This window comes from Pristiophorus japonicus, chromosome 2, assembly GCF_044704955.1.
Source record: "Pristiophorus japonicus isolate sPriJap1 chromosome 2, sPriJap1.hap1, whole genome shotgun sequence".
Taxonomy (NCBI): domain Eukaryota; kingdom Metazoa; phylum Chordata; class Chondrichthyes; family Pristiophoridae; genus Pristiophorus; species Pristiophorus japonicus.
The window spans coordinates 307,705,680-307,718,943 of NC_091978.1; the positions used below are offsets into that span (position 1 = coordinate 307,705,680).

The following is a 13,264-nucleotide window of genomic DNA, read 5'->3' on the forward strand; positions in this document are numbered from 1 at the left end:
GCTGATGACTGCACGGTGTTCAGTGCCATTCGCAACTCCTCAAATAATGAAGCAGTCCATGCCCGTATGCAGCAAGACCTGGACGATGTTCAGGCTTGGGCTGATAAGTGGCAAGTAACATTTGCACCACACAAGTGCCAGGCAATAAATATCTCCAACAAGCAAGAGTCTAGCCATTGCCCCTTGACATTCAACAGCATTACCATCGCCGAATCCCTTACCATCAACATCCTGGGGGTCACCATTGACCAGAAACTTAAACTCAACCAGCCACATAAATACTGTGGCAACAAGAGCAGATCAGAGGCTGGGCATTCTGTGGAGAGTGTCTCACCTGACTCCCCAAAGCCTTTCCATCATCTACAAGACACAGGTCAGGAGTATGATGGAATACTTCACACAAGAACCTTGACACCATCCAGGAGAAAGCAGCCTGCTTGATCAACATCCCATTCACCACCTTAAATATTCACTTCCTGCACCACCGGCACTCCATTGCTGCAGTGTGTACCAGCTACACGATGCACTGCAGCAACTCGCCAAGGCTTCTTTGGCAGGAGCTCCACAACCCGTGACTTCTAACACCTAGAACGGCAAGGGCAGCAGGCAGATGGGAACACCATCACCTGCAAGTTTCCCTCCAAGTTACACACCATGCAGAGTTGGAAGTATTCCTTCACCTTCACTGGGTCAAAATCCTGGAACTCCCTCCAACAGCTCTGTGGGAGTACCTTCACCTCATGATTACAGCAGTTCAAGGTGGCTCACCACCACCTTCAAGGGCAATTAGGGATGGGCAATAAGTGCTGGCCTTGCCAATGACGCCCACATCCCACGAACAAATATTTTAAAAATGTGCTAGCACTTAGTCAAGGCTTATAGCTTGATGGAAAAAATGAGCCAAGAGTAGGAGAACATGCAATTGGTATACTTCAATTGAATTTAGAAGACAAAAGAAAAAGAAGCAATATTTAGGAACAAGAAAGTGGAGGAGCAAATTGTATCGATGCGAGAGCAAGAAGTGTGTGGCAGGGAAAGAGGCCATTCAGTCCACTGTGTCTGTGCCAGCCGAAAGAGGTATCCAGCCTATTCCCTCTTTCCAGCTCTTGATCCATAGCACTTCAACTGCATACCAAAGTACTTTTTTTAAATGCGCTGAGGGTTTCTGCCTTTCAGGCAGTGAGTTCCAGAACCCACCACCCTCTAGGTGACTCAATTCCCCTTTAATCCTTCTACCAGTTACTTTAAATCTATACCCACTGGTTATTAACCTCAGACCTCCTTCCTATCCACTATTAGGCCTCTCAATGAAGTCTCCCCTTAGCCTCATCTGTTCCAAAGAAAACAACACCAGCCTATCTAATCTTTCCTCATGAAGTCTAAATCATTGATATATACACCACAAAGTAAGGGACCTAGTACGGAGCCCTGCGGAACCGCACTGGAAACAGCCTTCCAGTCACAGTCACAAACATCAGTCGACCATTATCCTTTGCTTCCTGCCACTGAACCAATTTTGGATCCAACTTGCCACTTTGCCTTGGATCCCAGTCTGCCATGTGGAATCTTGTCAAAAGCCTTGCTAAAATCCATGTAGATTACATCAAATGCACTACCCTCATCGACCCAACTCAGTCAGGGATGACCCTAACAATGCTGACTGGCCTTGATTAATCCATGCCTTTCTAAATGAAGATTAGTACAGTCCCTCAATTTTTTCCCACAATATTTGCCCAGCACTGAGGTTAGAGGGGCAAGAAAGAAAACTAAAGGCAAGACAAGATTACTTCCTCGAGCAAGTTCTTGTAACCTCTAGTACTGCTGGAGAGCATTCCTGGATAAAGCAGTGTTCAAGGCCTCAATTGAGTAGCTCTTTAGAGTAAAAGCTATTGAGGAAGTGTTAGTGTGAAAGTGTAACCCAGGATTCTGGGAGACAGCATTAATGAGAAAATCCCATGCTTTGAGATGATACTAATAATGTCAAGTGATGGACCAAAAGTGGAGACAAAACAACAAAAGATAATGTACCTTTCAAGATTTGAACAAAACAATGGTTTCACTGGCATATCAAAAAGTCCAGATCAGGATAGTGATTGAATGGCAGATATTAGTGCTAACCAAGAGAAAGACATTTCTTCCCTTCACCCACCTTACTGACTCAGTATCACTCCTGGGTCAGATTTAGAATGAGACAGCTGCAGAGTAAAATCTCAACATGCCTGAACTTTCTTCACCACAACCTTGTACTGAACTACTGTTCACACCAGCTATTCTTCTGGCTTTTAAATTGGTCTTCTCGCTTAGTGTCAATTGGGGTCAGTTTGTAACCTGCACCCACTAAGAACTAGATTGAAACTGTCCAAATTAATTTCACACCAGATATGTGGAGCTGGTAGTGAGGAAATATTCTGGTCTGGATTTGTACTCTGGAATCAAAACACAACCCTCTTAATATAAAAAAAGGGAAGACCATCAACTTTGGAGTTTTGCTGGAGATGGCTAAAAGCAGACATTGACTAACCTGTTGATACTGAAGTTTGTCTAAATTGAGGGATACACAATAATGTTGGCATACTTCATCAGAAGTATTTTGCACTTAATTATACAGTAAAAAAGGTGACAGCAGTCAAAAATGTCATCTGTTTAAGATGGTCTCCATTGTGATTGTATTTCAAAACAATGAATGCATAATTGGAGTCTACATGATGATTTTGTGGACAATGAACTATTAAGTAAGGCATAATATACCATCCAAGAGAAAAGGAAATTCTTCTTTTTGTTTCTGGCTGTAGAAACACTTATCCCAGTAAGTGTGTAGCTGCTGTCGGATGCCAGTGACAATTTGAGATATTTTTTTGGTCTTCATTTGTTGAAGTTGCTCAAGCTCCTGTTGCAACTACAAAGAAAGTTAGTAAGGTATTATAAACCAACACAATAGAGAAACCCAACTCATAGCTACAGTACAGAACATGCAAGTTCCTTTAGGTATAAATTTGAATGCATTGTGCTGTCTTTCAATTAAGAGGGAGCCCAAATCACACCAACAGATCCAGGACAGTAATGCTAATATTTCTAAATCAATCACATTAAGGAATACAATGAATCTGGATAGAGTCTGGACAATTAAATCATTGAGAGCTGCAACTGTTGAGATTCCCCAAGCTGGCATCGACTGTTTTCACAAGATAAAAGTTCACGGGGCTGGGGGCAATATATTAGCATGGATAGAGGATTGGCTAACGAACAGAAAACAGTTGGGATAAATGGGTCATTTTCCAGTTGGCAAACAGTAACTAGTGGGTACTGCAGGGATCAGTGCTGGGGCCTCAACTATTTACAATCTATATTAAATGACATGGATGAAAGGACCGAGTGTAATGTAGCCAAATTTGCTGTTACAAAGATGGGTGGGAAAGCAAATTGTGAAAAGGACACAAAAATATCTGCAAAGGGATATAGACTGGCTAAGCGAGTGAGCAAATATTTGGCAGATGGAGTGTAATGTGGGAAAATGTAAATGTATCCACTTTGTCAGAAAAAATAGAAAAGCAAATTATAATTTAAATGGAGAAAAATTGCACAGTGCTGTAGTACAGAGGGACCTGGGGATACTTGTTCATTAAACACAAAGTTATTATTCAGGTACAGCAAGTAATCCGGTAGGCAAATGGAATTTTGGCCTTTATTGCAAGGGGGCTAGAATATAAAAGCAGAAATCCTGCTACAACTGTACAAGGTATTAGTGAGGCCACACATGGGAGTACTGCATTCAATTTTGGTGTCCCTATTTAAGGAAGCATATACTTGCATTGGAGGCTGTTCAGAGAAGGTTCACTAGGTTGATTCCAGAGATGAAGGGGTTGACTTATGAAGATAGGTTGAGTAGGTTGGGCCTATACTCATTGGAGTTCAGAAGAATGAGGGGTAATCTCATTGAAATGTACAAGATGAGGGGGCTCGACAAGGTGGATGCAGAGAGGATATTTCCACTCAGGGGAAACTAAAACTAGGGGACATAGTCTCAGAATAAGGGGCCGCCCATTTAAAACTCAGATGAGGAGGAATGTCTTCTCTGAGGGTTGTAAATCTATGGAATTTTCCACCTCAGAGAGCTGTGGAGGCTGGGTCATTGAATATATTTAAGGTGGAGATAGACAAATTCTTGAGCGATAAGGGAATAAAGGATTATGGGGAGCAGGCAGGGAAGTGGAGCAGAGTCCATGATCAGATCAGCCATGATCTTATTAAATGGTGGAGCAGGCTCGAGGGGCCAGGTGGCCTACTCCTGCTCCTATTTAAGTAAAAATAACTTGTGGATATTTAGTGAGTTCTTCCAAAATATCACATCCATTTGTTGCTGCAATTAAGGTGGCGGTCATGTTCAATTAGGGTGCTTTGTTTGCAAGCATTGATTATAGCAATTACAATTACTTGCATCTTTCTATTGATATCCATTATGTCTGTGCATGGATATTAACAAGGACAGTAGAAGTGCAAATTGACTAAATTGCATGAGTGTGTTGTGCAGGATACAATACTAACCACTGTATTGACTTGATGTAGGGAACCTGTTGTACACATGTTCTGCTGCTCTAAAGGGATTTGCAAGGTACTCCATAGAGAACCGATCTCTTTTTTCAGAGTTTCCTGTGTAGCCATCAATTCTTGCTTTTTCATCTCCAGCTGCAATTAAAAAAAATAGTAAATTACACAATGTGAACAGTGATCATGCTAGCCACAATCTGAAATGTGGACATAAATTTAGCATCTCAATATTAATACAAAATCTAGGGTGGGAGAAGTAGTATTGGCGAGCTGACCTGGTGATGAAGCATCTCCAGTGATTTAATGTTTCCATCAGAGAGGAAAAAGAGATCCTCCTGCTCAAGGACTGCATCCTTTTCAAATGTAGTATCAGGAACATGATCAATATCTGCCATGAGCTTTGTGATCATATGCCGCAGACCAAGGAACGTAGCTAAACGACACTCCTGTTAAAAGAACGACATCAAAAAGTCAATGAATCTGATGTAGAGTAACCACCAAATCCGTTTCTACATGAGCATATAAAGCACAGATCTCTTGTGATTATGGTGGACAGTTACAATCACCATATTGTGCTTCCATTCAAGAGGAAAAGTGGGCAGAATTTTGCAAGATTGGTATCTGAATGTAAACTTTAGTGTCAGCTAGCCAGACTAGACAGTTTGTTGATAATGCTGAAGCTGCAGCATTGATAACAGTGGAGTGCAATTCAGGTGCAATAGGGAAAGTTGCTGCAAGAAAGATTAAGCTTATATTTAAAGATATAAATATAATTCATTCCCAAATCCTTGGAGGAGAAAAGGTCAAAAATCCCAAAACACATCTACAAAGTTCAGATCATTCATTAATATCAAAATAATGATTGGACCCAATTCTTACCCATTAACTACTACTGTCTTCAGTGTGTTACTCAGCTTCCTATTAATGCAAGTTCCTTTGACTATCATGAAACTTATTTTGTTAAGTCTCCTGTGCAGTATTTACTCACACTTACTGGAAATCCAAATGCAACTTGCAGGTGTCAAAACAACTCATTTTTTATAAATTAGTGCTGGTTGTCCTTGTATAACCAGTGCCAAGTATTCAGAAGTTTACTCTTATCAATTGACATTACAAACCTCTAGTTAACTTCCATCTAGGATATTTGAGACATTTTGAAAGAATATTGGTCAGGCCCTCTGCCATTTTCTCAGACTGCCCAAATCATGCTAGGTTTCATGCTAGAGAAGTTTTATCCATCAACTTGCATCAACTTTCAGCATGACTTCAACATCTAGTTCTTAGCCAATTGCTCATTCCTGCTGGATCATAACTACATTCCAGTACTGTAAAGTCAATTTTGATTAATGCCCCATCACTTCTTCCCACCTTACATTTTGTAACCAGGAATATTTAGCCCAAGCTGCATTTCCATCATTGCCACCTGATAACAATTTTGATCTCTAGTTCACCAATTATATGATGTGATTGGATGATCAGGGCTGGGAACTCAACATCCAAGGGTATTCAACATTCAGGAAGGATAGAATGAAAGGAAAATGTGGTGGGGTAGCATTGCTGTAAAGAGGAGATTAATGCAATAGTTAGGAAGAACATTAGCTTGGATGATGTGGAATCTATATGGGTAGAGCTGCAGAACACCAAAGGCCAAAAAACATTAGTTCGAGCTGTGTACAGACCTCCAAATAGTAGTAGTGATGTTGGAGAGGGCATCAAACAGGAAATTAGGGGTGCATGCAAATAAAAGTGCAGCAGTTATGATGGGTGACTTTAATATGCATATAGATTGGGCTAACCAAACTGGAAGCAATAAGGTGGAGAAGGATTTCCTGGAGTGCATAAGGGATGGTTTTCTAGACCAATATGTCGAGGAACCAACTAGTGGGGAAGCCATCTTAGACTGGTCGTTGTGTAATGAGAGAGGATTAATTAGCAATCTCGTTGTGCGAGGCCCCTTGGGGAAGTGACCATAATATGGTGGAATTCTACATTAGGATAGAGAATGAAACAGTTAATTCAGAGATCATGGTCCAGAACTTAAAGAAGGGTAACTTTGAAGGTATGAGACGTGAACTGGCTAGGATAGATTGGCGAATGATACTTAAGGGGTTGACAGTGGATGGGCAATGGCAGACATTTAGAGACCGCATGGATGAACTACAACAATTGTACATCCCTGTCTGGTGTAAAAATAAAAAAGGGAAGGTGGCTCAACCGTGGCTATCAAGGGAAATCAGGGATAGTATTAAAGCCAAGGGAGTGGCAAACAAATTGGCCAGAAATAGCAGTGAACCCGGGGACTGGGAGAAATTTAGAACTCAGCAGGGGAGGACAAAGGGTTTGATTAGGGCAGGGAAAATAGAGTACGAGAGGAAGCTTGCAGGGAACATTAAGACGGACTGCAAAAGCTTCTATGGATATGTAAAGAGAAAAAGGTTAGTAAAGACACATAGGTCCCCTGCAGTCAGAATCAGGGGAAGTCATAACGGGGAACAAAGAAATGGCAGACCAACTGAACAAGTACTTTGGTTCAGTATTCACTAAGGAGGACACAAACAACGTTCCGGATATAAAAGGGATCAGAGGATCTAGTAAGGAGGAACTGAGGGAAATTGATGGGATTGAAGGGCGATAAATCCCTAGGGCCTGATGGTCTGCATCCCAGAGTACTTGAGGTGGTCTTGGAAATAGCAGGTGCATTGACAGTCATTTTCCAACATTCCATAGATCAGTTCCTGTGAAGTGGAGGGTAGCCAATGTAACCCCACTTTTTAAACATCAGTAGTGGGTAAAATGATGAAATCAATTATTAAGGATGTCATAGCAGCGCATTTGGAAAGAGGTAACATGATAGGTCCAAGTCAGCATGGATTTGTGAAAGGGAAATCATGCTTGACAAATCTTCTGGAATTTTGTGAGGATGTTTCCAGTAGAGTGGACAAGGGAGAACCAGTTGATGTGGTGTATTTAGACTTTCAGAAGGCTTTCGACAAGGTCCCACACAAGAGATTAATGTGCAAAGTTAAAGCACATGGGATTGGGGGTTAGTGTGCTGACGTGGATCGAGAACTGGTTGGCAAACAGGAAGCAAAGAGTAGGAGTAAATGGGCACTTTTCAGAATGGCAGGCAGTGACTAGTGGGGTACCGCAAGGTTCTGTGCTGGGGCCACAGCTGTTTACATTGTACATTAATGATTTAGACGGGGGGATTAAATGTAGTATCTCCAAATTTGCAGATGACACTAAGTTGGGTGGCAGTGTGAGCTGCGAGGAGGATGCTGAGGCTGCAGAGTGACTTGGATAGGTTCGGTGAGTGGGCAAATGCATGGCAGATGAAGTATAATATGGATAAATGTGAGGTTATCCACTTTGGTGGTAAAAACAGAGAGATTACTATTTGAATGGTGACAGATTAGGAAAAGGGGAGGTGCAACGAGACCTGGGTGGCATGGTACATCAGTCATTGAAGGTTGGCATGCAGGTGCAGCAGGCGGTTAAGAAAGCAAATGGCATGTTGGCCTTCATAGCAAGGGGATTTGAGTACAGGGGCAGGGAGGTGTTACTACAGTTGTACAGGGCCTTGCTGAGGCCACACCTGAAGTATTGTGTACAGTTTTGGTCTCCTAACTTGAGGAAGAACATTCTTGCTATTGAAGGAGTGCAGCAAAGGTTCATCAGACTGATTCCCGGGATGGCAGGTCGGACATCAAGAAAGACTGGATCAACTGGGCTTGTATTCACTGGAGTTCAGTAGAATGAGAGGGGATCTCATAGAAACGTTTAAAATTCTGACGAGTTTAGACAGGTTAGATGCAGGAAGAATATTCCCAGGGGTCACAGTCTAAGGATAAGGGGTAAGCCATTTAGGACCGAGATGAGGAGAAACTTCTTCACCCTGGGAGTGGTGAACCTGTGGAATTCTCTACCACAGGAAGTTGTTGAGGCCAATTCACTAAATATATTCCAAAAGGAGTTAGATGTCATCCTTACTACTAGGGGGATCAAGGGATATGGCGAGAAAGCAGGAATGGGGTACTGAAGTTGCATGTTCAGCCATGAACTCATTGAATGGCAGTGCAGGCTCAAAGGGCCAAATGGCCTACTCCTGCACCTATTTTCTATGTTTCTCTATTTAGAACTTTGTGCATTTGTATACAACTCAAACCTCTGAATTTGAACCCTTTATCAATTTTATTTCCCCCCTATAATTTATACTGTACCATTTGATCTCTTCTCTACCTCATTGCCTTAATAGTTAACCCCACAACACTGCTCTCCCAGCAAGGAGTCTTGCCAGGTGAGGCTCATCCATCTTGTCCAGTACTCCAGGATTCAAGACTCTTCCTTTCTCATAGATATTAATTAGTGCAAGGGGTGTAATCCTAAGATTATCACCCTGGAGATCCCCTTTAATATATTTTAATTCCCGAAACTCTCTTTAAAAAGGACCAAGTTAATTCTATTTGCCAATTCTTGGTTTCAACATAAATAACATTCAGGTGTTTCCCTTTCCTTTATTAATCTTTTCCCCAGCGCCAGAGGGGCAACACACCATTTGGGCCACTGTCAAAGCTACAAATTGTAGCATCCTCCCAACTGTAGCATCTCCGATCCCCAAACACCAACTGTGTCACTATATGCTCACTAGGAGACATTGTCACAGGTGTGCAGCACTAAATATTTGTCAAATCAACATGTAGGGCATTCCTACACTGCCACTCATCTCTTCCTACCCCAACAGATGGCCTCTCCCCTCCCTTCTCCACCATCTTGCTCTGCCTGTGTAATCTCCGAGAATAGGAATTCCAGAAACCCTTCAGACTATCATATAAAATAGTGTCCTCAGCAGCTCAAACTGAAAGATCAAGCTCAAGCAGTCAAGAGGCACATCCTGCACCTGTGTTGATCCCATGCTTCCAAGATCTCAGTCATTATAAAGGTACTTCAAATCACATGCCTCACTTGTGCCTGTGCACCCCTCCCATTATTAAATAGTTTTCTTTTAAAAATGTCTTAAAAATAACAACTCCATAAAGAGTTGGCCCAACATCACTTTGTTTATGCGCTTTATGAAAATGTACTTCGTCTATTTCCACAAAACAAGGAAACATGCTCTCTGCACCTCCAAATGGCGGAATGAGTACACAAATCAAGATCACCCAGGTTTAGCAAACTTAGCTGATCTTGCCCAGGAGAGTGATAGACACTGCAACCAGCAATAGCATCTCGGGTCTTTGGGGGATGGGGTGGACATACAGCAAATAAAGGTTAGATGTTTCTGATTACCATCTAGGAACGCTGAAAGTGAAAAGGCAAGACCAGTTGCAATTCCACTTTTCTTTCCTCAAACAGCACCAAATGCTATTAATGTTCATATATATTAGATTTGATTCAAAAGTACAAACTAATTTGCAAACAAACTATTGAACACCTTTTCTTTGGCTGCATTTAGGAGGTGATTTTTAAGCTCCTCCAGTTCTTGGAGGGAAGGAACTTTGCCAGTAGGAATATAATATGGTGTCTTGCAGAGGTCAGTACACAAAGCTTGATCTTCTTTTAAAAGCATTGCACACTCCTCCATGCGACCATTTCTTTCTTGAATCAAGGCCTCCACTTCTTGTCTAAGCTCCTTTTCCAATTGAAGGGGAGTAGAACTCTCAGCCTGAGAATTAATGAACATTTAAAACTTAGTTCAAGATGCAAGTAATTACTTTAGAAGTAGATCACAATGGCAACAAAAAAAAAAAAGAAGATTTTTGGGCTACTGATCAAGGAAGAGCCTATCTGGCAAGATCAGTGCCAAGTAATTTTGAATGTCAGGGATAGGCCACCCATTCCACTTTCATACCTTCCTTGGGGAAAGGCGATCTTCAAATGGAAGGCAATAGATTCAGGCAATGCTACTCCAGCCGACTCAAGTTTTATTTCAGATCATAATCAAGTCACCCAAATGCTATTCCTTTGAATTATGTTGAAAAGGCATTAAAGACCATGATTATCATATTGATGATCGGAACTTCCCAGATGGGAAAGCTGATCAAATGGCAGTCATGAGGTCTGATTCTCAATCCCGTTCTGGAAGTAGGATCATTTCCAGGCCACTTTGAGTTGACCCAGCAGCAAAGGCTGAGAGGAAACAAAACATAAAATATAGGTGCAGGAATAGGCCATTCGGCCCTTCGAGCATGCACCACCATTCAATAAGATCATGGGTGATCATTCACCTCAGTAACCCTTTCCTGCTTTCTCTCCATACCCCTTGATCCCTTTAGCTGTAAGGGCCATATCTAACACCCTCTTGAATATATCCAATGAACTGGCATCAACAACTCTCTGCAGTAGGGAATTCCACAGGTTAACAACTCTGAGTGAAGAAATTTCTCCTCATCTCAATCCTAAATGGCTTACCCCTTATCCTTAGACTGTGTCCCCTGGTTCTGGACTTCCCCAACATCGGGAACATTCTTCCCACATCTAACCTGTCCAGTCCCGTCAGAATTTTATATGTTTCTATGAGATCCCCTCTCATCCTTCTAAACTCCAGTGAATACAGGCCCAGTCGATCCAGTCTCTCATGTCAGTCTTGCCATCCTGGGAATCAGTCTGGTGAACCTTCGTTGCACTCCCTCAATAGCAAGAACATCCTTCCTCAGATTAAGAGACCAAAACTGAACACAATATTTCTGGTGAGACCTCACTAAGGTCCTGTACAACTGCTGTCAGACCTCCCCTGCTCCTATACTCAAATCCACTAGCTATGAAGGCCAACAAACCGTTTGCCTTCTTCACCGCCTGCTGAACCTGCATGCCAACTTTCAATGACTGATGTACCAGGACACCCAGGTCTCGCTGCACCTCCCCTTTTCCTAATCTGCCGCCATTCAGATAATATTCTGCCTTCGTGTTTTTGCCACCAAAGTGGATAACCTCACATTTATCCACATTATACTGCATCTGCCTCACGTTTGCCCACTCACCTAACCTGTCCAAGTCACCCTGCAGCCTTTTAGCATCCTCCTCACAGCTCACACTGCCACCTGGCTTAGTGTCATCTGCAAGCTTGGAGATATTACACTCAATTCTATCATCCAAATCATGAATGTATATTGTATATAGCTGGGGTTCCAGCACTGAGCCCTGCGGCACCCCATTCGTCACTGCCTGCCATTCGGAAAAGGACCCGTTTATCCCAACTCTCTGCTTCCTGTCTGCCAACCAGTTCTCTATCCACATCAGTACATTACTCCCAATACCATGTGCTTTAATTTTGCATACCAATCTCTTATGTGGGACCTTGTCAAAAGCCTTTTGAAAGTCCAAATACACCACATCCACTGGTTCTCCCTTGTCCACTACCAGCTACATCCTCAAAATATTCCAGAGGATGTGTCAAGCAGGATTTCCCTTTCATAAATCCAAGCTGACTTGGGCCGATCCAGTCACTGCTTTCCAAATGTGCTGCTATTTCATCTTTAATTATTGATTCCAACATTTGCCCCACTACTGATGTCAGGCTAACCGGTCTATAATTACCCGTTTTCTCTCTCCCTCCTTTCTTAAAGTGGTGTTTCATTAGCTACCCTCCAGTCCATAGGAACCGATCCAAAGTCGATAGGCTGTTGGAAAATGATCACCAATGCATCCACTATTTCTATGGCAACTTCCTTAAGTACTCTGGGATGCAAACGATCAGGCCCTGGTGATTTATCGGCCTTCAATCCCATCAATTTCCCCAATACCATTTCCCGCCCAATAAGGATTTCCTTCAGTTCCACCTTTTCACTAGACCCTCGGTCCCCTAATATTACGGGAAGGTTATTTGTGTCTTCCTTTGTGAAGACGGAACCAAAGTACTTGTTTAACTGATCCACCATTTCTTTGTTCCCCATTATAAATTCACCTGAATCTGACTGCAAGGGACCATCTTTTGTTTTCACTAATCTTTTTCTTTTCACATATTTATAGAAGCTTTTGCAGTCAGTTTTTATGTTCCCAGCAAGCTTCCTCTCATATTCTATTTCCTCCTCCTAATTAAACCCTTTATCCTCCTCTACTATATTACAAAATTCTCCAGTTCTCAGGTTGCTGCTTTTTCTGACCAATTTATATACCTCTTCCTTGGATTTAACACTATCCTTAATTTCCCTTGTTAGCCACGGTTGAGCCACCTTCTCCGTTTTACTTTTACAGTGACAGTAGCTATATTTGAAACAGCTAACCAAGAAAGGTGTTGATTTATCTAAACCCTGTAGAGACCCTGCTACTCTAAGATGTGACATCAGTACTCTTCCTGAGCATTGAAGCATGGACCTGCTATAGAAGTTAGCAGCAGATGCCTTGGAAGTATATTTTAAAATGGCAAACATAGGATTCACTGTGGAACTCCCTCAATAGAAAAACAATGAATAAGTGAATGTAACTATAGTGCTCAACAGGAAAAGCAGCTCACAGCTGGATTAGCGCCATCCAAAACCAAAGTTTGGGGCAACAAGACAGACAACAGCCATCAGCAACCTCAGCATCAAAGAAGAACTAGTTTGTTCTTTTAATGGAAATCGTGATACTCCAGGACGCGACAGAGCATAAAGGACGGACTATTTGCATCATATAGTTGGAATGTTATCCGAATTGTATCAGCTTACATTCGAAAAAAAGTACATTTAAAGCAAATAAGCAAAATAAAAATTGTTAATCTATGCTCCAAAAAAGTAATTACTGA

General features: G+C 42.0%; 1 protein-coding gene across 3 annotated transcripts in view; it reads right to left on the reverse strand.

Moving 5' to 3' along the window:
* Positions 1-13,264, reverse strand: part of LOC139247601 (protein regulator of cytokinesis 1-like) — a 41,640-nt gene that overhangs the window by 20,602 nt on the left and 7,774 nt on the right. For all 3 annotated transcript variants that reach the window (XM_070871690.1, XM_070871680.1, XM_070871686.1), the window contains exons 4-7: positions 9,977-10,207; positions 4,821-4,991; positions 4,543-4,683; positions 2,749-2,896 (exon numbers count right to left, since the gene is read on the reverse strand). In XM_070871690.1, the coding sequence (XP_070727791.1) occupies positions 2,749-2,896; positions 4,543-4,683; positions 4,821-4,991; positions 9,977-10,207 (691 nt within the window). The remainder of the gene's footprint in view (positions 1-2,748; positions 2,897-4,542; positions 4,684-4,820; positions 4,992-9,976; positions 10,208-13,264) is intronic.